At 42.3% G+C, this 26,473-nt stretch overlaps 2 protein-coding genes across 12 annotated transcripts in view; one reads left to right on the top strand and one right to left on the bottom strand.

Moving 5' to 3' along the window:
- Window positions 1–1,855: 1,855 nt before the first annotated feature.
- CASP3 (caspase 3) lies at window positions 1,856–24,916 on the bottom strand. Of its 4 annotated transcripts, none has more exons than XM_060652912.3 (8): window positions 24,784–24,858; window positions 13,157–13,232; window positions 12,231–12,295; window positions 9,566–9,693; window positions 6,419–6,547; window positions 5,915–6,090; window positions 5,038–5,158; window positions 1,856–3,648 (listed from the first exon to the last, which is right to left on the bottom strand). In XM_060652912.3, the coding sequence occupies exons 2-8, from the start codon at window positions 13,217–13,219 to the stop codon at window positions 3,419–3,421; spliced, it is 912 nt and encodes a 303-aa protein (XP_060508895.1). In that variant the 5' UTR covers window positions 13,220–13,232; window positions 24,784–24,858; the 3' UTR covers window positions 1,856–3,418. The 4 variants fall into 4 exon arrangements, with proteins under 4 accessions (XP_060508895.1, XP_078301416.1, XP_060508896.1 ...); XM_078445290.2 differs by having other exon boundaries at window positions 9,566–9,690; window positions 24,784–24,848; XM_060652913.3 differs by lacking the exon at window positions 13,157–13,232 and having other exon boundaries at window positions 24,784–24,916.
- A 176-nt stretch (window positions 24,917–25,092) lies between these two features.
- Window positions 25,093–26,473, top strand: part of PRIMPOL (primase and DNA directed polymerase) — a 52,585-nt gene continuing 51,204 nt past the window's right edge. For 3 of the 8 annotated variants that reach the window (XM_078445287.2, XM_078445282.2, XM_078445285.2), the window contains exons 1-3: window positions 25,096–25,303; window positions 25,451–25,554; window positions 26,110–26,186. The gene's annotated coding sequence lies outside the window, so the exon portion shown is untranslated. Of the gene's footprint in view, window positions 25,304–25,418; window positions 25,555–26,109; window positions 26,187–26,473 lie in introns of all 8 variants that reach the window. The other 5 variants (XR_014137646.1, XM_078445288.2, XM_078445283.2 and 2 more) reach the window with 5 other exon arrangements.

The raw sequence follows: 26,473 nt of genomic DNA, 5'->3' as shown, positions 1-26,473 counted from the left end.
GAGACAGACAGAGCATGAGCAGGGGAGGGGCAGAGAGAGAGAGAGAGAGAGAGAGAAAGAGAGAGAGAGAGAGATACAGAATCCGAAGCAGGCTCCAGGCTCTGAGTTGTCACACAGAGCCTGACGCGGGGCTCAAACTCATGAACTGTGAGATCATGACCTGAGCTGAAGTTGGATGCTTAACCAACTGAGCCACCCAGGTGCCCCCCTTTTGTCTTTAATAAATCCTGATTTGTGTTCCCTGGGGGGCCAAAATTTGGGTTGCCACCTAAATCTGTGCTCCCACGTTGCCATTCTGAGACCCAAAATAAATGTTTTTGTTTTATTTCAAGTTCTGCTTCTTTTCTCAGTTGACATAGGTAATACATTGACATGGTCCTCAACAGTCCAAATGATACAGAAAAGTGAACACGTGTGAAATCTCACTTCCGTCCTGTCCGCGTCCACCATTTACATTTTTGTTAGTTTCTTCTTCTTCTTTTTTTTTGTTTTTAAATCCTGCTGGTGTTTCGTTAGGCAAATGCATATTCTTATCTCCCTTCTCCCTTTTGACACAAAATGCAGCATATTATCTATAGTGTTCTGTGTTTCATCCTTTTCTACTTAATCACCTATGTTGGAGATCTTTACCTATCAGTTGAGGATCTTCCTCATTCTTTCACAGCAAATCATGTTCCATCACGTGGATGTATCACAGTGTATTTCACCTGTCTTCCTGACGCTTGGGTCGCTGTCATTTTTTACCCATGAAAACAGTGTTGTGATGAATAATCATGCCTATAACTTTGTACATATACAGATGTATGGGTAGTTTGAATTTTAAGAAATGAGATGGCTACTTCAAAGAGTAAATAATTTGATAGATATTGCTGGATTCTCCTCCACAGGGAATTATACCATTTTGCACTTCAACCAGTGGGAGAATGTACTTCCTTGTTGCCTCGCCCACAGAATGGTGTCAAACCTTAGGACAATGTTTGATTGTCTTATTATGATGGAGGTTAAGCTCTTTATGTGAGTGTTAGGGACATTTGGTCTTTCTTTTTCTGTGAACTGTGTCCACACCCTTGGTCCTTTTTTTCTTTTTAACATCTCAAGTTTCTTTAGATAGTAGGGAGATTAGAATGGGCTGGTTTTCTCAACCCATTACAGAACTATAGCTTTAAAGAGTCTTTAAAAAGTTATTCATGCCATCCTCTATTTCTTGGAAATAGGAATCCCCCATTCCCAGTTAGGATAATTTAATTTAGTTTTCTGACTTATAGCGTAATATGTGTATTACAGAAATACTGGAAGAAATTTAAAACTGCATGTCTGCCCTTTCTTTCTTTTCTTTTCTTTTTTAAATTTTTTTAGTTTGTTTGAGACAGACAGAAAGCACTAGCAGGGGAGAGGCAGAGAGACAGGGAGAGAGAAAGAGAAACCCAAACAGGTTCTACACTGCCAGTGAACAGCCCAACGTAAGGCTCAAGGGGCTTAAATTCACAAGCCGTGAGATCATGACCTGAGCCGAAGTCCGACACTTAACTGACTGACTGAGCCACCCAGGTGCCGCCATTTTGTTTTGTTTTTTAATTTAAGTTTATTTATTTGAGAGAGAGAGAGAGAGAGAGAAAGAGAGAGAGAGGAGGGGAAGAGAGAGAGGAGGGGAAGAGAGAGAATTCCAAGCAGGCTCTGCACTGTCAGCACAGAGCCAGACATGATCCCACCACTGTGGGGTCACAACCTGAGCTGAAACCAAGGGTCGGACGCCCAACCAACTGAGCCACCCAAGTGCTCCTTGGTTAAAAATGTTTTTAACTACAGTCAGTAGCACAACATCAGAAACGACAACAAAAACTTGACCATGTTGGTGATTTTAAGTTAAAATTTATGTTTTGAAATAAAAAATCATAACAAAAGTTTACAGAACAGTCACACAGATACCATTGCATGCTTCATTTATACAAAAAAGTTCCATAGTCAAAACAAAGAGCTGTCATTTATAAATGTGAGTTCCTTTCTTTGAGCAAGAGATAGCTTATGTGCAACGTGAGACGGAAAAACCAGGGAGACCTGGTGACGCGGCAGCGGCCCAGGGCCTGCCCGAGCGCCGCTTCCCCTGCGCCAGGGGAGGGAGACTGGCTGGCGTCTCAGGTTCTGTGTGCGGTGGGCCTTTCATTTCAGAGAACAGGGCATGATTATAACCGGACCATTTCCTGTGTAGACTTCAACAGAAAATAGCTTGCTTAAAAACCATACTACAAAGCGTGCTATGCTTTTGGCGGTGACGCTCACCTTCTCTGGAAAATTTCCAATTCAAACGTTTCTGCTTTGGTTTGCTTTCTTGGAGATTCATCCTCCACACGCACCAGTCCATACAAAACAACTAACTGGCGGTGGTTTTTCTGAAGCCGGTCTGTGGCCCCGTCTCCATCACATCACACGGGCTGTGCCCGCCGTGTCTCTGCTCAGGTCAAACCATCTCCTAGTTATGGAGCACCCAGCTGATGGATTTATTGCTTCTTCATTGCATGACACTGTTTACTATGCACGGTGTGTTTTATTATATTCCTGTAGAGTTTTGTCAGTTCGCGCTGCTATCAGCACGATCAACAGTTTGAGGTTTTTACGTAACTGCTCTTCAGGTGCTCTCCTGGTGAGAGCTCAGCGCATGGGCCCGGGCGCAGACATCAGGACAGCGATGCTGGTGGATGAACTCTCTCTGGCACTTCGCACTTCTGACTCTGTCTCCCTCCACTGACGCCGCATCTAGCCTCACAAGAATCAACGGAATTTGCGCACGCTGCCTCTCTAGCAAAATACTCAGTTTCTTTTTCAATAGTAAACGTGACTTTTTGCCGCAGAAGACCTGCTCAGGACCAACATCACAAAACCATGCACTCAGACAAATGATCTAAAAGTACAGGGGCCTTATCTCCAAATACCGATTCTAAAATCAAGGTAGGTCTTTAAGACTTTGACCGTGTCCATGGGTCCCCACAATTCTAGGACACCTTATTCCACATCAGTAGGTCTATGGTGTGACAAAAACCAGAATGCATACTCTTAAATGACAGCATACCAGGACCACTGAACTTCCTAACTACAATGTTTAACGTTTTCCGTATTTACTTAAAAATTCATAGCATGGCATCACTAAAACTTGCTAATTATGAGAGCAGTTAATTTACAAACATTTCCCCTCACAATGATTGTGCCACTATTCGCTTTTATTTATCCCTAATTAAGTTTGATTTCAACTACCTGATTCTGAGTTTGAGGTAGCCTCATAATTCTGCTGCTATGAAAGTGCCATGTTCCAAAATACCACTTGAAGTATTAGATTAGATCTAAATGAGAGAGGAAAACAAAGCAGTTAAACCTTTTCCTCCCTTGGCATACAAACTGAAAAAAAAAAAAAAAAAATCATCCATCTTCAGTGATAAAAATATAGTTCTTTTGTGAGCATAGACACAATACATGGAATCTGTTTCTTTCCATGAAAAGCAGAGTCAAGAGAAAAGGACTCAAATTCTAGAGCTACCTTTCGGTTAACCCGAGTAAGAATGTGCACGAACTCAAGCTTGTGAGCATACAGTCTGAGCATCGAGCAAAGTGACTGGATGAACCAGGATCCATCCTTGGAATTTCGCCAGGAGTAGTAACCTACAAGGCAAAATGTAACCGAAATGCCGTGAGTGTCTGATGTTATAAATTCTCACATAATCGTCAAGGAGAAAACAAGCATACACTTCCTCAAGCAGGGCCAGCCCTAAAAAGGAAAAGAAACGGCGCCTGTGGTGTCCGGGGAAATGACACTAGAGGGGACAAAAGTGTGCTGTGTATATACCCCTCCTCGTGGCGAGGAAACGAAGAGTTGTGAACTACCTTCCCTGCTGAATTATGGGAAGCTCTCTTCTCTGGGTCCCCCTTCCCGCAGGGAGGGTAGAGGGTAATGTGCAGAAGGTACAGAGGCAAACGTGTGAGAAGCACCACTGGGGTAGCACAGTGTTGCAGTCAGATTATTGACTCATCCAAGACAGAAGCTGCTCGTGTCTGCACACACATTCGAGTGTCCTAAATGCGTCTACGAGGCATCTGAATGGAGTATGATAAAGACATTACAGGGTATTCAAAAACTCCAAAAAAGGGTAAAAAATGTATGTATTGTACTTTTTTCAGATTAACTCTTGGATCGACTGCTTCTAATTTAGAAGCACTTTACCTGGAAACATGTCCTGAGGTCGAAAAGAAATCATACTGAGCGTATTTAAAAATGTAACATCGTTTAAAAATGCATCTGTCCTCAGGGGCGCCTGGGTGGCTCAGTCGGTTAAGCGTCCGACTTCGGCTCAGGTCATGATCTCACACTGTGAGTCCGAGCCCCGCGTTGGGTTCTGTGTTGACAGCTCAGAGCCCGGAGCCTGCTTTGGATTCTGTGTCTCCCCCTCTCTCTGCCCCTCCTCAACTCACACTCTGTCTCTCAAAAATGAATAAACGTTAAAAAAAAATAAAAATAAAAAAAAAAATGCATCTGTCCTCCATTTCCAAACTTTGTGACACCCTGAGTTAGTCGCATCATAAATAAATCACACAATCAATACTTATTTATATGCTGATGGGTTTAACACAAACCACATTTCTTTTCCCTTGTCATATACTATTAAGGTTTATCTTTTTTATCTCCCATCTGCCAAAGAATTTCTGGAAAACATACCTCTCTCCTATTCCAAGAAGTGGAGGAAGCTCTCACAATTACCATACCTGTGACAAAATGGTACATATTGTGTTCTACTACTAAATCACGATAGTGCTATTCTGCATTACCCTATAGCCTCCTCTCTGGCATTAAGTTCATGAATGGCACTGTCCAAGTATGCTTCCTTCTATCAGCAGATTTTCCAGCCAGACTTCGCTGAAGACACTTCTCTGTAGCTAAAGTTACCTGAAATACAGACCCGCTAGCTGTTCATGAATATCAAAATCCTGACAGCCTTTGGAACAGTTTCTTTGTGTTTAAGATCTCCCGGTAACATTCACTGTTTGTACCCTTACCAGGGGCTGTGGAATACGCATATAAGAAGTCGGCTTCCACTGGTATTTTCTGGCAGGCGATGTCATCCTCGGTACCACTGTCAGTCTCAATGCCGCAGTCCAGTTCCGTGCCTCGGCAGGCCTAGAGGTTAGAAAATAAACATTTACTAAAAAACTGTTATGCGTGGGGCACCTGGCTGGCTCAGTCGGTTAAGGGTCCAATTGTGATTTTGGCTCAGGTCATGATCTCACTCTTTGTGAGTTTGAGCCCCATGTTGGGCTCGGTGCTAACAGCATGGAGCTTGCTTGGGACTCTCTCTCTCTCTCTGCCCCTCTCCCGCTCATGCCCACTCTCACTCACTCTCTCTCTCTCAATAAAAAATAAAACACCTTGTGTGTATACACATAACTGTGATTTCTTTTTTAATTTTTTTGGTAACATTTATTTTATTTTTGAGAGAGAGAGAGAGGGAGAGAGACAGAGTGCAAGCAGGGGAAGGGCAGAGAGAGGGAGACACAGGATCTGAAGCAAGCTCCAGGCTGTAAGCTGTCAGCCTAGAGCCTGATGTACGGCTCGAACTCACAAACTGAAATCATGACCTGAGCTGAAGTTGGCGCTCAAGTGACTGAGCCACCCAGGTACCCCTACACACATAACTGATTCCTAAGAAATGTAAAGGCTGTGTAAAACTGGATGTTAACTATGAAGAATATTTTGGATAAAAGTCTAAAATGAACATTTATTCTAGATCTCGTAAGTGGTAGTTTAAATGAATAAAAAAGTTAACATTAGTTCAGTAGCTTCTGGGGGAAAAAAAGAATCCATCGGCTAATCCACAAACGAGTAACTTAATCCCTGATTAATCCTCCATCACCAGGTTATTCAGTGAAAGATTACCTGAATAATGAAGAGTTTGGGTTTGCCGGTTAGACTTCTACAATAATCCCCTCTGAAGAAACCTGTCAATTTTTTCAGGTCAACAGGTCCGTTTGTTCCATAAATGATTCCTTCATCACCGTGGCTTAGAAGCACGCAAATAAAACTGCTCCTTTTGCTATGATCTTCTCTAGAAACTGGAAAAACGTTTATAAGTAAGGAAAATAAGCAAAGAAAACCCAACACAACTTCGCTCACTCATCTCCTAGGAGACCGCACAGGAGAAAGATGAAGGACTTGAAGACGGAACCGAGAGGTCACTGAAGCCCCACCTGTGCCAGACAGCACAGCTCAGACCATTTCGGGGGGGGGGGGGGGGGGGCACGACTACTCTTATGTCATTTATATACAATGTAGGCTTATAAACAGTACGATGCCACCGTTCTCACGCTTTACGGCTGTAATTACAGCTACCGTCATATAAAGTTGGACCGTGAAGGCGGGTCACTCTTCGTTATTTCTTACCACTGTCCAGCAATGCCACAATTTGTTCGCGTGTAAGATCGTTTTTATTCCTGACTTCGTATTTCAAGTTTGTGAATGTTTCTCGGAGGTTCGCCGCATCCACATCTGTACCAGACCGAGACGGCATTCCTGGAAAACAGAAAGGATTACTTAAATTGCATTAAAAAGAAAAAAAGAGTAATGGCTCTGAATGAATTATTCAGCGCAATAAATTCTTCTTTTCAGCTGTTAAGAAAATTCAGTTACTCTGATCGTTGGTAACACTAAGTCTCTTTAGTTTCTTGGCATATAAGACACTTCATAATACAAGCTGTATCAGTGTTATGGTCCTAAGGAGATCTTTCACAGCTGTTTAGTAAAAAACACAACTGAAATGCTTAATGGGAGAACTTTGGTTAAATAAATTATGATTCATTTATATAATGGAATACTGTGTTGCCATTTCTGTAGACAAAATTTTACCATGGGAAGTGGTCATTGTATAAAAAAACCCTATAAAACAATATAGGATACTACTTTTGTTTAGGAAAAATATGATATATATATATACACACACATATATATATATATAACCATATACACATCTCATACACTCAGAGGAACTGGATTTTTTTAAGTTCCCAGCAATTTTAAGATACGTTACTACTTTAATAATATTTTTTCAGGAAAAACCCCACAAACCCACTACCACATTAATATTTTTCACCAGGTATCCTGCCAGGAGTAATTTCCTCCAACCCTTTCCAAGCACCACGAGACCATGATTATGACCAGCTTCTTTTGTACAGATGTGGGACAGGAGCACAGAGAGGTTCAGGCACTTGTTGAAAGTAACAAAGCTGGCGTTAGGCCTGTACCTGGGGGTCCTGGGCTTTCATCACTCCTTTACGGTACCCTCCACCTAAATGTACAGATTGATTGCACAGTGCACCCAGATTTAAAAATGCTAAAATGTTGGGGAGGACACACCTTAGAAGTGAATACATTATTAACGTGTATGAATAGAAAAAAAAAGACTCGATGTCTATAGCTCCAAAACATTGTTGATAGAGTATCTCTGTGTAGTGTGACTGTGAGTGATTTTAGTGGTTTTTCTTTTGTTAATCTGTAGTTTCTGAAATTTCTATTATGGCCGTATGTAATTTTTTATAAAATTAAAAAAATAAGCCTAGCAAAGTTTTGACTTTGGAGAGGCTGAGGGTACCATGCAGCTATGTGACAAGGTGAGTGAATTCTGGTCCTAGGTTGTGAGCCATTTAAAAATTTTTTTAAATGTTTATTTATTTTTGAGAGAGAGAGAGAGCATGACAGAGTGTGAGCAGGGGAGGGGGTGGGGCAGAGAGAGAGAGAGCGAGAGGGAGACACAGAATCCGAAGTAGGCTTCAGGCTCTGAGCTGTCAACACAGAGTCCGACGCGGGGCTCAAACCCACAAACCATGAGAGCATGACCTGAGCTTAAACCAAGAGTCAGACACTCGACTGACTGAGCCACCCAGGCACCCCTGTGAGCTATTTAATAGTAGAACCGAAAGTATGATACTGTCAAGAGATCACTGCAAGGCCCTGACCTTCAAATTTCAAAGCAGAAAAAGAGCTCACCCTAATGCTCTAAAGTCTGCTCTAAAGCCAGACTACCGGTTTGTTGTTTGTTCTTATGGTTGTTAAAGAACACATTCAACAGTGTAAAATCCTACAGGAAGTGGGCATCATAACTGGCAATGTGAGACAGAATGTCCCATGGTTCAAGGCGGCATCTCAACTTATAGCCGAAAGCAATACAAAATGCTGCCATTCAGATTTAGACACCCATCCCCATTCACCGTGTCCTCATTCTTCATAACTAATCTAACACCAAGGCCCACTTATCTTTCCAGTGCCACCTGGCATCTTTTGGCCATTTTCACCACCACTCTGGTAGACAGCTTCCTAAATTAGATCTGCTGCTTCTAATTTCTTTAGTTAAAAATCAATTCTAATGTGATCGATATGCCAATTCAAAGAATGATCACAGCATCAATTTAAAAAATAAGAAGTGGAAAAACAGCCCATTCAGATCGTAAATTATACAAATGAAGCAAATGGAATACTATATGATCATTAAAAGAAAAAATCTGAAGATAATATAGGAACACGAAAAATGTTTATATTACGTTAAGAGGAATAAGGATACAATATTGCTTGCATATTATGAATACAATTAAGCTTTAAGAGAGACGGTCAGGAGAAAGTATCAAGTAATACATCAAGATATTAATTAGCTTTTTAGGATTGTAGGGGATTTTATTTTTTATATTCTCTAAAAATAAAGTCTGCAATGTATTAGTAGATTCAAGTGGTACTCAGCATAGAGGCTGGGAAGGAGATTTGGTGGTCAGGCCATGGTGAACCTAAGAGAACAGTTTCAGTGGAGAGGTAGTGGAGGAAACAGATTCAAGAGGGATGGAAAGAAGTGAAAACAGCAAGCTTGAAGTACATGTTTTCAAAATTTAGAGGAGACAAAAATGAGATCAAAGCTTAAGAGGAAGCAGGGTAAAAGAAAGGTCTCTTTCAAATGGGGCTCTGTCATTTTTGTAGGGGGAAAGGAAAAAGTCAGTAGAGCAAGTGAAGATACAAACAGGTGAAGGAGTCCAGGAGGTGGATTGAGAGCTCAGGCTGGGGGCGTGGTCGGGCACACCAAGGCCAAGTCCCAGCTCTGCTATTAAATTATCTGTGTGACTCTGTGCAAGAATTTTAACCTTTAAGCACCTAACCGTGGTTACTTTTCAGGGTCGTTTTGCAAATTAAACAAGAGAATACCTACCAGGTGCCCTGTACAATTCCTGGAATGAAAAAATACTACTACCTGTTATTTGTTGAATCCTTCCATTAGCATTAAAGAGGGAACAGGGGGATAAAGAAACGAGGGCAGAAAAGCCAACACACAGATAGGAGGCCTGCTATAGGAAGAGGGAGAGATTATGATGGTGGATAGAAGATGGAGACTTCATAATGTGTTGCAGGACATGAAGGGTCCTGCTCCATCCTTACTTTGTGGTTATTCTGTGTTATCGTTTACTAACTAATAACATCAGTTCTATTTTTAAAATGATACCAAATGTAAACAGGACGATGTTTGAAAAGGACTAAAAATTAGGTTGTGATACATACCGGTACTTTCATGAAAGTTCTTATTATTAATTATTATACATAAACCCATTTCAGGGTAATCCATTTTGTAACTGTTGTCCATGTATATTCCAGAGTCCATTGATTTGCTTCCATGGAAGATCTTTCTGCTTGGAAATCAAACAGTTTACAAAGACAGAAAGGCCAATGCTGCTGTTCACATCAATACAACTTTTATAACACATACGGACAGTTCACATTTGTTGGGTGGGTGTTAGGCTGTGTGCTGCAGGCCTTTCCTGATTTAAATTTCACAAGAAACCATTTTACGGATGAGGAAGTGACTGTTGTGAGGCTAAGTAATGTGCAGATGGTTATGCAGATAACGTGTCAGGACCGAGGCCAAGAGCACCTGTTGGACTTCAGAGTCCAGGCTTTTAATCTCTACATTTGGCTTTCCTCTAAATTGTACAGAATTTCATCACATATATTTTATGCTTTAAACATTTTAAATTTCTTATAATGTTGTGAGATATTTTACCTTTCAAGGTAAGAGCAACGTCTTAAAAATTACCCTGAAATGCTAGGAAAGCAACAAAATGCATATATGACTTGAAGCACAATATTTACCACAATTCCTAAATTGTTCCTTAAATGCCATGAGTTAAACGAATTAATAGTTAATACAGAAAATCACTGTTGTAAATAACTGGAAAATACTTGTCTGAAAGTCGCTAAACCTCTGTTAATCCTAGACCAGGGTCAATAAACTTTTTTTTTTTTTTCCCAAAAGGGCCAAATATCAAGTATTTGAGGCCTGTGTTTTTTGTAGCTCCTCCGTTCTGCTGGTGAACATAGCCCAGGACAATATGTAAGTCAAAGTGTGTGGCTACATTCCAATAATACTTGACCAAAATAGACTGGAAGCCCAAACCCTGATCTAGCCCAAGAATCAGTAAATACCAGGTCTAGGAACAGCCAAACCTCAATACCTAAAGTGCATGTACTCATCATGCCTTTAACCGGAGAGTATTTCATTACGTGCAACTACATGCAATTCTAAAAACATTGTTGGAAAAAGATGAAAATAGTACATGAAAGCAGTCAAGGTCAGAAAGGAACTATTATATTTAGCTAGAGGTGAAGATCCCCACATTTTACAGGTGAGAAAATCAACACTCTGAAAGCAGACTGACTTGTTGGAGACCATATAGATAATGGACCCCAGAACAGTAATTCTTCACCTCCTGCTGCCTCCTAGGAGGCAGTAGGATAGCCAGGCTGGGGGAGCCGTGGGGGGAGGGGGCTGCCTGATAAAGAGCAGAGACTCAAAAAACCAAGGGACGTGAGGATAACTTAGCACAGGACAAAAACGACCTAAATCTGTTTTGGGCTCCCATGTAATTTGCTATTAAATTATATTCTAGGGGCACCTGGGTGGCTCAGGTCATGATCTCACAGTTCATGAGTTTGAGCCCCCCGTTGGGCTCTGTGCTGACAGCTCAGAGTCTGGAGCCTGCTTCGGATTCTGTGTCTCCCTCTTTCTCTGCCCCTCCCCTGCTAATGCTCTCTGTCTCTCAAAAATGAATAAAACCGGTAAAAAAATTATATTCTATATGATATGAAAAGGTAGGAAAATGCATGTATCATTTAAAAAGGTTTTTAAAAAAATCCCCAAACCCTCTAAAAGGAGAGTGCATTTCAAAAGCTTAGTTTCTAGGAAATCTCCTTAGTGAAACAGACACCGCTAAATCTTTATTGGTAACCTGTTAATAGTTCTGTAATACTCTTATTTAGTACTAAAACTACTACTTCCCTGGGTGGTCCAAAATAGTAATATCAGGTCTCAGAAAGAAATTTTAGAATTCAAAGTTCTCCAAGAGATTGCAAATGGATAATGACATGAATTAAATTAATAGTGTTTTGAGTTTTATCTTTTTTCTTTCTCCAACATCTGGTTATGGGAAACATTAATATGTAAAATATTGCAAAAAGGAAGACAGAAAAACAAAGGGTACAAGATCATCTAAAACCAGGCAATTCTTCCCCAGACTCGGAATTGTCATTTCATTTTAGTCTTGTCCCTCAGAGATAAACACAACGCCAAAAATCTCCCCCAAACACAGAAGCTCTCATCCTCCAGAAGGATTTAGGGAAGCACAGAACCATCCAGATCTGCAAGTTCTGCCCTTCCTGTGGCGTCCCGCTTCCAGGTTAGGGTCTCTGACTGTGGGTCAGGCACTGTACCTCGTCTTTCTCCCCATCCTCCCCATAGTTTCGTGAAAGTTTGATTTTAAGAAGATTCAGGGAGGCTAAGTAGACATGTGGAGCCACACAGCTGAGGTAGGGAGCTGGCTGGGTGTCTCTGGTTTGAAAGCCCTTTCTGTTTCCTTGCTTCTCAAAGTTCGCTGTGTCACGTACACATGCCTTTCTCTGATTATAAAGATAGTATTAGAGGGGCGCCTGGGTGGCTCAGTCGGTTGAGCGTCCGACTTCGGCTCAGGTCACGATCTCGCCGTTCGTGGGTTCGAGCCCCGCGTCGGGCTCTGGGCTGATGGCTCAGAGCCTGGAGCCTGCTTCCGATTCTGTGTCTCCCTCTCTCTCTGCCCCTCCCCCGTTCATGCTCTGTCTCTCTCTGTCCCAAAAATAAATAAACGTTAAAAAAAAAAAAAATTAAAAAAAAAAAGATAGTATTAGAAATACTTACGTTTCTGAATTTTTAATGGATTTTGCATCCACTGAGTTTTCACTGTTCTCCATGGGTACTTCTAACTAGAATATAAAGATAGGAAGTAATCAAAATCTGTAATTATAAGATCACTGCCTCCTCTTAATTATTCCAATGATGGTTTCTCCAAATTAATGCTTTATATGGACATTTTCACATTAGCGTTACCCCCCTCCCCAGCTTCACCTCCTCTGTTAAATGTTTCTGTGAGTCAAACCTGAAAACAATGATCCCTTCTAAAAGTATGTGTAACGGAGCCCATTTCTTTGTCTCTTTCTTTCTTTTTTAAGCGAGCTATGAAGTCCATACAGTATACAGGGAAGAAGCATGCGGCTTGATCAATTTTTACATTTGTACACTCCCACCCGACCAGGATACCAGTTGCAACTTATTGCAACAGAGCAGGTCATTCATTGATAAGAACTCAGTTTTCTAACTCAACACCATCAAAACAAAACCCAGAAAGGCCCCATCACAACGGTATACCTCACATCATACTATTCTACGATGCTTTAGATTCTTGAGAGATACAGCACCAAGAAGTTCCAAACCTCCATATAATCTTTATTCTGAAACTGGGCTTGAGAATCCCGACTTCTCATTTAGGGCGGTGGGGTGGATGGCCTGGGAAACCAGGAAGTAAGAACTGAAGTTTCTGCTTTCATGCTTCCATCAGACAATTCTAGCCTACCTTATGCAGTGCGCACGTCCTTAACAATCAAAGCACTTATTATACAGCAGACACTGTGCTGGGCATGTGACCTTTTCTCTTCCTGACACTCCTACAAGTCAGGAAACTCCACTTTTAGTGATTAAATGACTTGGTCCACAGTCACAGAGCTAAGTGACTGAGGCCCCTTCCTTCCCACTCTGCTCTGAGGCCTCCGAGGAAGCCAGGGCCTTACTACTTGTCTTCTGGAGTTCTCCCATGTCTTCTCTAGCCTTCCAGAAGTAAAGGTACTTCCCATGGCAATCTGCCTCCTTAAATAAAGAAGAGAGAAAAAACAAGGCCAAAATTGCTCAACTTTCTCCAGCCTCTGGAAGCCCTGGCTATCTCAGAAATTCTAACCAAGATACAATTTTAACCTAACTCGTATGCTAAAATCAGGAATCTTAAAAGAATATACCAGCCCATCAACAGGACCTACTCAACCACAGAGCTTATATAGAAAGCCTTAGCCTCCCTTCCCACTTTTAAATTTAAAAAATTGTGATAAAACATACATAAATTTACCATCCTATTTTAAGTGTACAATTCAGTGACATTACGTATAGTTACATTATTGCATAACCATCACACCATCCATCTCTAGAACTTACTTTTTCATCTTCCCAAACTGAAAATCCCTACCAAAGCCCACCCCTTTCAAGGCCTCCTAAGAACTAAGGAGACTTCTTTTGTTCTCCAAAGTTAAGTTCCTTCCTGCCTTCTCCCTAAATATTATATGCACCCGTGGTGGGGAAAGATGGAGACAAGAATATGGAGGAAAGGAAGTGTCACCATTTCAATTCAACCACAGAGGAGGGTAGCATTTCACCTTCTCTCAACACCAGTCTTCATTTTGCATTTCTAACAAAGACTTTTTTTGCTTTTCTACCATCTTGTTTCCTACAGGCTTTCTACAAAATCACGGGAGGATAGTGATGAACCCTCTTTTAGTAAGTAAGCAAATATTTAGTGAGCACATGCTTTGTGCTAGGTACCATTGTAAGTACTAGGACAGAGTAGAAGACAAGGCAAAGTTCTTACCTTCAAGAAAGTTTCATCCTAGAAAGGAAGAATAGTTACAGATTGACAGTAAGATTTCTGACACTAATTGGAACTCTGAAGAAAATAAAATAGGGTAAAGTACTGGAGAGACTGGGAGTGCGAGCTACTTTAGCTAAGGTGGTTGGAGAAGCCATCTCCGAAGTGACATTTACATCGAGATCCAAGACATTGAGGCTATCCTTGCCAGAGAAGGACCCCCGAGTACAACGTCTCTGAAAAAGTTTGGTGTATTCATGGTACAGAAAGAAGACTAATTTCACTTAGTGCATGGTCAAGGGAGGGGAAGGGAGGGGAGGGAAGGGAAGAGAAATGGAGTAGGAAAGGTGAGATCACATGGGGCCCTCAGGAGCTGAGAGCAGCTTGGGTTTTATTCTGGTTGCAAGGAGAAACCATTGGTGTGTTTTTAAGCAGAGGAGGGAAGGAATGCTTTCAAAAGATCACTGTCACTGCTGAGTGGAGAATTAACTGCAGAAGACTGGAGCACAAACACACAGGCCAATGGAAAGCCTTAAAGAATAGTTCTAGAAAGGGATGATGATGGCTTAGACTAGAGTTGAACAGTAGATGCAGGCAGTTAAGAGTCTGGAATCAGGGAGAGATCAGTGCTGGAGATACACTGGGGCACTCTGGTATTTAGAGAGCCAGTAGGAGACTAAGGTGACTGGCAGCAGGGGGAGTATCAGAGGAATGTCAGGAAAAATTGTCTAACACTTGGAAATGGGCAAAAGAAATTACTGTATATCATTTCAGTGTGGTGCTGGCCATTGTCAAGAGGAATCTTGACTTTATAGGGTGTCTTTTGACTGACCTTGTACTGTGTAGGTTATTTTACAACTCTGTAGGACGATAAGTCATGGAAAATGGATGGCCATGCAAATGATTCTTGTCCGTAGCAACAAAAATGAATGTGTCTTTTAATGATGCAGTTGGTTTTGAACCCGTAGAAAAGAGGACCCTTTCAAATGATGTATTACCGCCCTATAGGATATTAACCAGTTTTGCTTCTATTAGCAAATTCATTTCATTATACCTAATTGTCTATGTTTGTTCTTCCAATTCTCCTTTGAACTGGTCTTAATATCTTACTGGTTCTATTATTAATTAAAATATCTGGTGCGCCTGGGTGGCTTAGTCGGTTAAGCATCTGACTCTTGATTTTGGCTCAGGTCCTAATCTCACAGTCATGGAATCGATTCCTGCATCTGGGCCTCCTTCGGATTCTCTCTCCTTTCTCTTTCTGCATCTCTCCAAATTGCACGTGTACGCTCTCTCTCTCTCTCAAAATAAATAAACATTAAAAAAAATGCTTTAAAATATCTGACACATTTATTTTACATTTACCCAACAGCCACATTTTATACTTTTCAAAAATCATAGTTTAAAAGGGTCCATGTTGCCGCAGAGGGTTGGGGAGAAAATGGGAGAAGGAAAATGAGTAAAGATAACAAAAGTGAGTAAACAGTTTTGCAGTGAAGGGGAAAGGAGAAATGGGATAGTAGCTGGAGGGGGACAAGGGGGCAGAGATTTCTTAAGTTGTTTGGTTTTAAAGATAGGTTATAGCAGGCATGCTTTCACGTTGGTGAGACTGATCTGTGTAAAGTGAGAAATTAACAGGGCAAGAGGAGAGAAAGTTCCTGAAGGGATGAAAGGGTTTGTGGATGTAGCTCACATGTGGGGAGGTGTCAGTCTCAGCTAAGAACAGGAGAGGGTTCATCTGCCATGATGGGAAGGAGGACAAATATCAGGCACACCGTGTAAAGAGATGGTGAGTGTGACAGAGGGAGGATTAGGTACTTCCCTGGGATTGCTCCTATTTCCTCTATATTTAGATCAGCCACGAGACAAGAATCCCAAAATGTCCTAGCTGTATTTTTGTGCGGACTTACCCATGTATTTGAACCAAGTCATACCTAAAACCGATCACGCACAATATGAGGAGAGGTGTGTGAGACAGGCATTCTCATGCACTACTGGAAGGGACGTCAACTGGGATCATCTCTTGAGAACATCTTGATATGTCCTCCCACCCCTCAATAAATGCTTTGAAGTTTGGCCTGGTAAAATCATACTTCTAAGAATGCAGCCTAAAAAAATAGCCCCAGGGGTTGGTGGGGGTGGGGAGGGAAGGATACGCATTTTTCAACAAAATATTGAGACTATGGAGAACTGAGAATAGTTAAGTTGTGGTGTATCCATACACTGGCTAATAGAGCTATAAAACTTAAAACAATGTTTTTTGTTTTGTTTTGTTTTGTTTTTAATTTTGGAGAGAAAGGGCACACGGGAGAGGGGCAAGGGAGAGAAAGACTCTTAAGCAGGCTACACTCAGCCCTGGTATAAAAGTTTTTTAAACAACTTAACAAGGGGCACGTGGGTGGCTCAGGTCATTACTCGCAGTCATGGGATCAAGCCCTGCATCAGGCTCTGCACTGAGTGTGGAGCCTGCTTGGGATTTTCTCTCCCATTCTCTCTACCTGTCTCTCCCCAGCCCTCTCTTAATCAAAATATATAAACAGTACAAAAAAGTACTTATCAATTATATAGCAAATGCTTATAATGTAAGGCTAAGTAGATATAGGTTACAGGGGTGCCCGGGTGGCTCAGTTGGTTGAGTGTCCAACTGTGGCTCAGGTTGTGATCTCACAGTTGAGTTCGAGACTTGCGTCGGGCTTGCTGCTGTCAGCACAGGGCCCACTTAAGATCCTCTGTCCCTCTCTCTTTCTCTCTCTCTCTCTCTCTGCCCCTCCGCCACTCATGCTTTCTCTCAAAAATAAATAAAACATTAAAAAAATGCTTTTAAAGCTGTATAAAATAATCTCCATCAAAGCAAACACAAGAAAAAGACCCAAAGTAATTATCTAGGATCTTTACATATTAACCTGCTAACTGTGGCTATCTCTGGGGGATGGGATTATTGGCAACTTATTCATTCCTTAAAATTTTATTTTCTATTTTTTCTATGATATCTGTATTGTTTAAAAATTTTTTTTAAATTATTTTATTTATTTTTGAAAGAGACAGAGCATAAGTGGGGGAGGGGTGGAGAGAGAGAGAGAGAGAGAGAGAGAGAGAGAGAATCCAAAGCAGGCTTCAGGCTCTGAGCTGTCAGCACAGAGCCTGACACGGGGCTCAAACTCACGGACCGTGAGATCATGACCTGAGCCGAAGTCGGACACTTAACTGATCAAGCCACCCAGGCGCCCCAGTGATTCATCACTTACATACAACACCCAGTGCTCATCACAGCAAGTGCCCTTTTTTTTTTTAAATGGTGTATGTTTATTTTTTAAATTTACTTCCAAGTTAGTTATAATACAGTGCAACAGTGATTTCAGGGGTAGATTCCTTAATGCCCCTTACCCATTTAGCCCATCCCCCCTCCCACAACCCCTCTAGCAACCCTCTGTTCTCCATATTTATGAGTCTCTTATGTTTTGTCCCCCTCCCTGTTTTTATATTATTTTTGTTTCCCTTCCCTTATGTTCATCTGTTTTCTCCCTTAAAGCCCTCATATGAGTGAAGTCATATGATTTTTGTCTTTCTCTGACTGACTAATTTCGTTTAGTGTAATACCCTCCAGTTCCATCCACGTAGTTGCAAATGGCAAGATTTCATTCTTTTTGACTGCCGAGTCATACTCCATTGTATATATATACCACATCTTCTTTATCCATTCATCCGTCGATGGACATTTGGGCTCTTTCCATACTTTGGCTATTGTCGATAGTGCTGCTATAAACATTAGGGTGCACATGCCCCTTCGAAACAGCACACCTGTATCCCTTGGATAAATACCTAGTAGTGCAATTACTGGGTCAGAGGGTAGTTCTATTTTTAATTTTTTGAGGACCCTCCGTACTGTTTTCCAGAGTGGCTGCACCAGCTTGCGTTCCCACCATCGGCGCAAAAGAGATCCTCTTTCTCTGTATCTTCGCCAACATCTGTTGTTGCCTGAGTTATTTTTGTGTATGGTGTAAGAAAGTGGTCCAGGTTCATTTCTCTGCATGTTGCTGTCCAGTTTTCTTAGCACCACTTGAAGACACTATCTTTATTCCATTGGCTATTCTTTCCTGCTTTGTCAAAGATTAGTTGGCCATACGTTTGTGGGTCCATTTCTGGGTTCTCTATTCTGTTCCATTGATCTGAGTGTCTGTTTTTGTGCCATGTATTATTTTTAAAGTTAGAAAATAGTAACAAAGATCATTTCTACTATGAAAGTAGCAATCCTTCCTTAACTGCTCTGTGCCATGTTCTAGTCTCCCTCTTTTTCTTTCTCTTTCTGTTTCACACATTGAAAAAAACATGTATCAGGTACAGGAAACCTCAAATGTCCTTGAACCATAAATCTAGAGACGAAATTGCCCCATGCAGGCCAATTCTAAGTGGGCAGACTAGAACTCAAAAAAACTATCCATCCATAATTTTTTGCTAAAAAACAAAGTCGTGGTTAATTTGATGAATTGAGAGAATAGTTACAGAGTGGCTAACAATTCTGAAAACACAGGCAAATATATAATGATTTATTGTTGTATTACCATCCATACGAAAATAGTATTATATATGTTTCAAGACTTTATGGCCAGCCTGTAGTAAATCTGGACTGAAAACACAGTGGGAAAGACAACTTAATAAAAATAGAAATTTCTTGGGGCGCCTGGGTGGCTCAGTCGGTTGAGCGTCCGACTTCGTCTCAGGTCACGATCTCCCACTCCGTGAGTTCAAGCCCCGTGTCGGGCTCTGTGCGGACAGCTCAGAGCCTGAAGCCCGCTTCAGATTCTGTGTCTCCCTCTCTCTCTGCTCCTCCCCACTCATGCTCTGTCTCTCTCTGTCTCAAAAATAAATAAAAACATTAAAAAAAAGAAAAAAGAAATTTCTTAAGCTGAACCCTGAGCTCCTGCCAGTGTCCTTTCTGGCCCCCAGGGTTTGTCTCAAATTGGCCCTGTGAATGGGTTTTCCAAATGTACAGTATGTGCTCAGGAACCCCTAAATGCTGGTAGGTTCCCGCATGGGACTGAAGCCCTTAAGAGATCCTGTCAAACACTTTGGCCAACAGTGCAGTGATTCTCAGACTGAAATACTAATTTCTAACAACCTTTTTATCTTTTGCCAACAATAAGCTGTGGAATGAAAACTATTCTATCCTTATAGAAAGTTTTAATTTAAATAGTGACCAGCTTTCCAGAGTTTTAAAATATTTGGCTTCTTGGCTCATATCAGTGTTAAGATTTCATTTAAATAATAGGAGACTTTTACGTAGTTACTTCCTTTTCACTGAACTTTCTTTTTAATTTAACTTAATGTTTTTGGAGAGCGAGAGTACGCAGGTGCGGGAGAGGGGCAGAGGGTGAGAGAGAATCCCAAGCAGGCTCTACACCCAGTGCGGAGCCTGATGTGAAACTTGATCACGACCCTGGGATCGTGACCTGAGCCAAAATCGAGTCAGATGCTCAACCGAGCCACCCGGGTGCCTCTACTGAACTTTCTCCGACCAAATCATTCTTAAAAGTTACAGTTTCATACAGAGCAAGCTTAATACAAATAATCGTAATTTATTAATATCTGATATTAGGCACGAGATGTATGATCTTGTTGCAGTAAAGGCAGTTGGTGGCTGAAAGGAAAAATATGAATTCTTTAGAGTAGGATTATAGTGTTTGATAAGGATTTCTCAGGAAAAAATACTGTAACATGCTTCATGGCTTTTGTTACCAGAATCTGAATACTATACATTGTGACAGTATCAGTTGACCTTCATCTAGTATCGTAAATTTATATAATGGTAAATAAAATCCTCACTGCCTCAGATTCGTGCACATTTGTTCTCTCCTTGTCACCATCTGCTTTTTCCACGTGAAAGTAGCAAATCCACACTCTTGGGATCAGCGCTGTGGTTCTCGCAGAACTTACTAATGTGTCACATTTAGCATTACCTCACCTCCATTAGCTAATGCTTGGCTGAATATAAATTATTCTGAGGATGGTGATCTCATCTTGAAGGAAAAAAAATGATCCCTCAAGGGAAACATCTAATGCTCTAAATGATAACAGAAGTCTATGTTCTTAGAACATTTTCATTTGACAAAACGTAAGTGGGAAGATAAGAAGGATTTAAGAAATATATCTTAGTGCAGCAATGAACTTAATACTAATTGTTTCTGCTGTACTGATGTATGTTATTTTTTCCCACCAATTCAGGATGCTGCTGCTCACAAAGTAGATTTTTGAATATATATTAGGTCCTAGAGAAAATTTAAGTGGACCAATTGGCATTAGATGGCAACTTGAATGTGGGTCTTAGGGTCACTTCTCAAGTTCCTAGACTCTTTTAGCATTTGCCACTGAAGATACAAACAGATCTTCAAGTTTAAAAACAGGTTTTCAGTATAAATTTGCTGTCACTCTGAAACAGATACTTAAACATTTCACACTGTGTTTTCCTAAACAAGTGAAGAGTTGTAATGTTTTCCTATTTATATTGTGGTTAGCCAACTAAAGGGACCATCATGTATTGCAATAATACAGTAAAGCAGAGAAAGTCATCTACAGTTAAGGTGCAGAATGGAAATTAATTTCTAAAATTGCAATTTCTATATGAAGTTATGAAGTGTTATGTAAAAGCCCACAAAACTCTGTTATTAAAAATGAATAGTTTGAAAGTGTGTCTACAGCAGAGATTTCCGAATAAGATTTTAAAATAGTATAAACAGTTTGCTAGATTCCTACTCAGCTAACCTGTCCCCCATCAGTAGGTTGTTCCTGGGGGCTACCCTACAAGAAACTGAGGTAAGGGATAAAGCCTGGTCTCAAAGGGTTTGAAATCTCAAAATGAGGCATCAGAATGAATACTCACTTATGAATCAACTCCATGAATCTATCTAAAAAAAAAAAACAAAACAACACACTGTATTTCTGATTAGTTCTTCCAGTGATGGTCTGAGATGTTAAGATCCCCATTTTACAGTTCAGCTGACTGAGGCTCAGAGCAGTTAAGTAACTTAAGTGGCAGAGCCAGGACTCCCACTCTTCTACGTGACTTACTACCCTATAGGACACTATTCATAATTTCAAGACAGGAAACTAAAATCCATAACCTAGAAGCTCTAATTAAGAAGCAGCAAAGAGCATAAATAACATGACAGAGACTGATAGCAGAGACACAGAAATAGTATAAAGTGCACTTACTCTAATTAATGAAGAAAATAAGGATGACAGTTACGGTGTTTCTGAGGCCACTGGGTAATTTACTTCTAAAAGTCACATAACTGCTTTCATGTTAAGCATTCAGTATGTTATTAAGACATATTTTCTGTATGCCTCTAAAGTAAAGGTGAAGCCTTCCCATTAGGATTTCTGGGATTTATGCTTTTGCCAAAGAACTTGAAAAACATCAGGGTTGTATTTATAACCGATTACAGAGGACAAAGTCTGAAAAGCAGTCATGTATCCAAATTTAGTAAGTGAAACAGAAAAACGTACTTTTCAAAGAGTTTGAATAAGAAAAGACTTCAGCTCTAATGTACTGGGGGTTTTATGGAAACTGTTTCCCATCTAGTCTCTGAGTTTCTTTGGGGAATTGTAAGACTCACTGAATTGGATGTTATCATTGGACCGAGTAGTCATTCTTTTAATATTTATTTTGTAATTGAGGTGAAAACCCACTGAGCGGCAAGTAGAATTAAATACAGAATAAACTAGACTAAGTTCAGTGGTGCCATAGAATCAAATGAAATCATTCTTTCCTTTCTTCTGGAAGGGCCACAGGCCCAGGAAGACAGGCTGGAATTGCTCCCCCCCATTCAAAGCCAAATTGTGTATAAAATAAATGCAGAATGAAGGATCCTGAATGCCTTTCATAAAAATTACAGCTAACCTACAAGACTTTCTCCTGCCCACTCAGAACCACTCCTCCCTACACGCAGATTCGTGTTTACAATCACCTGACTTAAAAAAATCCTCCCAGGGAGAGAAGGTTTGAAACTGGGAAAAGTCAGAGTGAGCAGTATTTACTCAATTGTCATTTGTGCTATAATAATTACCTGAACAACTGCATGCAGAATACTGCGGTCAACCTGAGTGGATGCAGTGAGGGCAGAGCCGTGGGTCCCATCCCTGTGTGGGACTCGCCTGTACCCCCCGGGGAATTCAGAGGTGCCTCCACAAGCCAGATGCCAGACAGTGCTCAGTAGGGATCACCTAACTTTATCTTACTCGAACTCAGAATCTCTGTAAGCAATTTGCAGGCAAAACCAAAATAGGCAGAGAAATAACATTACATAGTTAGAAAGCACCGTCAACAGACGTCCATTTCATCCTTACAACCACCCTATGAGGTGTGTATATAATTTATGCCTAATCTACGAAACAGCTAGTAAGGGATGCCCTTGGGACTTGGCCTCGGGTCTTCTGACAACAGAGTGCCTATTCCCCTCCTTTACATTTATATTTACTAAATGTGTACAGAACGTTATCTAACAGTTGAAGAATTCCCACATCTTTTTGGGGGCCCAGAACACCAGTGCTTCCTACCTTTGAGGCAGAGTTTAAAGATCTAATACTAGGCACCAAAACTGTTCTGAAAGCATACGTGAAAGGAAAGACTGCTTTTCAGCATTGAAGGAGGATGAAGCTGTAGGCTGTGTTAAATTAGGTTTGAAAGCAAACAGTAAAGAAATATTATAAATGTCTAAATCAGACAACACGTTAGTCTCTTAAAATGGCAGGAAGAAAGGCCTTTTTTTTTTTTTTTAAGGAGAGCAAAAGCAAATCTGATGATTTAAATAGGTACCATGTTTCATTTCCTTTGTATTGTGAGCAGGTTTTATCACCACACTTTAATAAATTGTTCCTTTGTTCAAACACATTCTAACTTTCAAAGCCTTCTTTTGCAAAAAAGCAAAGCAAAACCAAAGCTCAAACATCAGGTGTGAGAGGGATGATTTAAGCTTGGAGATCATGTAACTCTAACACATTCAAAGTGGCTGAGCACATTTTGATACAGGCTGGTCTAATCACTTTGCTCAGCACCTGTTACTATCTTACATATTCACATTGTTACAGCGTCTCCATATTTCAGTTCTGCAGTTCCTTTCTAATCCACATCTTTTAATTATAATTTGCCAAGTAATCCTAAAATAGGTTTACTTTTTCTAAACAGGGCTTAATTATTTAAAAAAAACAACAACATAATACTGTAGTCTGGGCATTAACATGTGCCAGGCCCTAGACATGGGGAAAGACAATAAGGAACAACAAGATAAACACAGTACTTCATGGAATTTGCTTACTAACTAGTAGGGGAGATAGTAAACTAGCAATTGCAAAGGATATGCCATTTCCTTCTTAGGAAATGCAGGATGCAAAAGGAACACATGATGAGAAGACTTAAACCTTGAAGTACTTAATGAGAACAGAAACCTAAGTAGAAGTTCCACAAGGAAATGTGATGTAAAGAAGGGAGAGAGCGAATGCAGAGTGTTCCAGGCAGAGAATAGGTATTAAGATCAGCCTGGCTGTGCAGAAAGTGAAATGGTGCTATAATGAAAGATAAGGCAGGGGAGGAGACCAAGGACCCAACCCGTGCTTGGCTTTGTTAGCCTCGTTAAGGCAGTGGGTTTGTCCTATGGGCAAAGGATAAGCCTTCTGGAATTCTATTTTGTAAACATCACTCAGCCTGTGCTGTGAAGAATGGACTAGAAAGGGGGAAGGGGTCTGGAAGTACGGAGACCAATGAGGCTGTTGTAGCCACGTGAGAGCCTGGGGTGGCTCTCAGGAATGCAGAGAAGTGGACAGATGTGGCGGATATTCAGGAGGTCCAGAGGCTTGATGGCTAACTGAGGAAAGAACAGGGCGCGGTAGCTGAGAAGGCTGGTTCCTGGTTTCTTGGCTTGGATGCCCTTTACTGAGTACAGGGAGAGAGGAAGCTTCTGCATGGCTTGAGAACAGACCACTCAAATCAAGAGTGACAAGTGTGAGAAGGGCGCAATTTTCAGCATGGCCTGAGGGGGTTTCAAAGCAGCTCCTAGGGGACTTTGGCAATGGATATTTAACCACAGGGAAGAGCTGCAAGGACTTATGGAAGCCCTCAGGTCTGAAAAGGAATTGGAATTCACTGCTTGAAGTTACGTCTCTGGAAAACTGAGTCACACAGTCTACCGGAGAAAATCTACGCCCGAGACGGAACAGGCAGCAAAGACCATACGGTCGTCCAGTAACGGGAGGATCGGCCCCGAGGGCCGCGCCTCTCGGCACCACCAGGCCCGCCTTCGGCCCCCCAGGGGCACGGTTTCTGGGCGCCGAGCTTCCGCTCCTCTCTTCCCGATCCAAATCTTAGCCCAAGGCCGCCCTACCTTCCCAGGCATCCCGCTGCCTTCGGCTCTCGGCTCCTCCTCCTACTGCCGGGTTCGGCGCCCCCTCCCCCCACTCGTCCCCAGGCCCGGGGTCTAGTCTCCGGCAATCCGGCTTCGATGCTCCGGCCCGGCCTGTCCATTCTCCCGTCCTCCGGGCTCGGCCCCTCCAGCCAGATCTCCGCTCCTCGGCCCGGTCTCCCCCACCCCTGCTCGGCTCTGTCCCCAAGCGGGCTTCGGTGCACGTTCTCACACCCATGTGGTGCCATAACAAAGGATCCGCCGCACAGACCCTGCCCATCTCTTCCACTCCCCCCGGAGCAGCTGCAGGCCCGGCGGGCGCCGGGCTTTGGAGGATGGAGGGAGCGGGCCTAGGGCTGACGGGGCCGCGGCAGGAAGGGGCGATGGCAGCACTCACCGCACACACAGTCTCCACACAACGGCCACCGACTTGCTCCTCTCCGCACAGGCTCCGTTTCTCTAGCCCTCCGCCAGCTGCCCATTAAGGGTGAGTTCCAGAGCAGGCTCCGCCCCCGCTGGCCCCGCCCCGGGCCCGCCCCCTCGGCTCAGCCTGTCTCAGCGCTGACACGTCCCTCCAACCCCGGCAAGCTCTCGTCCCCACCGCCCCAGGCCCCTTTCTCATAGGCCTGGTGCTCTCCTTTCTCCGGCCCCTCCGCACCAATGCCGCCCTCTCATTGGCCCGGCGCCCTCCTGCCGGCACGCCCCCTCACGCTCTGGCCTGGCCCTCGCGCGGGGTTTGAAGACGGACCCCGCCTGCTGCTGCGGGCCCACGGGTTTCCGCCGGTGGCGCGGGTTTCTGAAAGTAAAAGGACGGAGACGTGAAGGCCTCACGAGGCCCAAGGAGCAGAGAGAAGGGAGCCAAAGGCGGGCCCCGGCAGACCTCCGGGAGGAAAGGGAGCAGGCAGCGACCCGCGCTGGTAAATCTGTACTTCGCTTTCCTTAGCTCACCCCCCCCACTTACTGTCCCTAAATCCGAATCCTTCCCTGCTCTACTGATTTCCCCGCCCGTTTTCGTTCACAATCTCCGTTCAGACCCTGATGCAAACAACATATCGTTTTCGCAGGAGAATATATCAACACAATTGAGCACGAAATTCACCAAGTTTCAAGAGCTTCATGATATCCACGTTAAGAACTAGCCTGCTCCCCAACATTTTTGCCCATTCAGGTATAAATCCGGGGGCTGCGATTTGTACATAAATGTGCATCGTCTTGTATATATGGCACCCCTTTGTTGAGTGCTTAGTACATTTTCGCAGTGCACTTTCTTATTGTATCCTCTCTACAACTCCAAGAGGTAGGAATTCCAATTACAGTCGCTACAGGTGTTGAAGACAGTTAAATCATTTGCTCTTGCTAAAAGAGTTACCGGGGTTAAACTCAGATCCTTTCTTTATCCTTCCCAAATTGAGAGCGGTCCAGTGTTTGGCAGTCCTTTCTCTGCTGCAATGCAACTGAAGAATACGACCCCCTCCAAATCCTACCGGTGGTCCAGCTCCTACTTCTAAGGAAGGAACTGGTACTGTTAATAAGTCCTGTTACCCTGAGATGCCCACGCCCCTTCCTGTGCCCAGGAATTTCTTACCAAAATGATGCTTGAGTTAAAGCAGCAGCAGATTTTGTTTTCCTGTAAATTATGCTAATTTGTCTAGTGAAACTTTAATTATAGTAGAACAGTTGGCTAGAGGAAATGTCTTCTGAGTCCAGTAATTTGTTTTGACAGAGTTGTCTCAGAGGTGGCAGAATTTGATCTGGGCCTTGAAGAGGAAGAATTTGGGAAAAGCAAGTGAGGCATTCCAGGTGAGAGGAATCTACGCCAGAGGGTGCTTGTAATTGGCCAGGGACAGGAAGTGGTCCTTATGCATTTGGTGGTAAGAAATAAAATGATTAAGTGGTCTAGATTCTAGAGACTGTAAAGCGGTTTAGAATCTGGTCCAGATTCTGGAGAGAGTTTGGACTTCTTGAGGTGAATCAAAGTGTGAACTGAGTGATGCTCAGAACCATTAATGAGTGGCCCTATGGAAAGTTCTGAATCTGGTTTTAAAGGTGATTAGTCTGGCAGAGTTAGGCTGTTCGGATGGATGATC

The sequence above is a fragment of the Panthera onca genome, chromosome B1 (assembly GCF_046562875.1).
Source record: "Panthera onca isolate mPanOnc1 chromosome B1, mPanOnc1 haplotype 2, whole genome shotgun sequence".
NCBI lineage: Eukaryota > Metazoa > Chordata > Mammalia > Carnivora > Felidae > Panthera > Panthera onca.
Note: the sequence above shows the minus strand (reverse complement) of the source record. Positions and strands in the feature narration are given on the sequence as shown.

What these genes read in the sequence shown, in the direction of transcription:
- CASP3 (XM_060652912.3), bottom strand. Translation starts at nt 13,219, where the DNA reads ATGGGAAGTACCTTTACTTCTGGAAGGCTAGAGAAGACATGGGAGAAC. An exon ending in AGAACTCCAGAAGACAAGTA is followed by an intron (nt 12,296 to 13,156) that starts GTAAGGCCCTGG and finishes TTTATATTCTAG; the next exon opens with TTAGAAGTACCCATGGAGAA. An exon ending in CCAAACTCTTCATTATTCAG is followed by an intron (nt 5,159 to 5,914) that starts GTAATCTTTCAC and finishes TCTAACCTCTAG; the next exon opens with GCCTGCCGAGGCACGGAACT.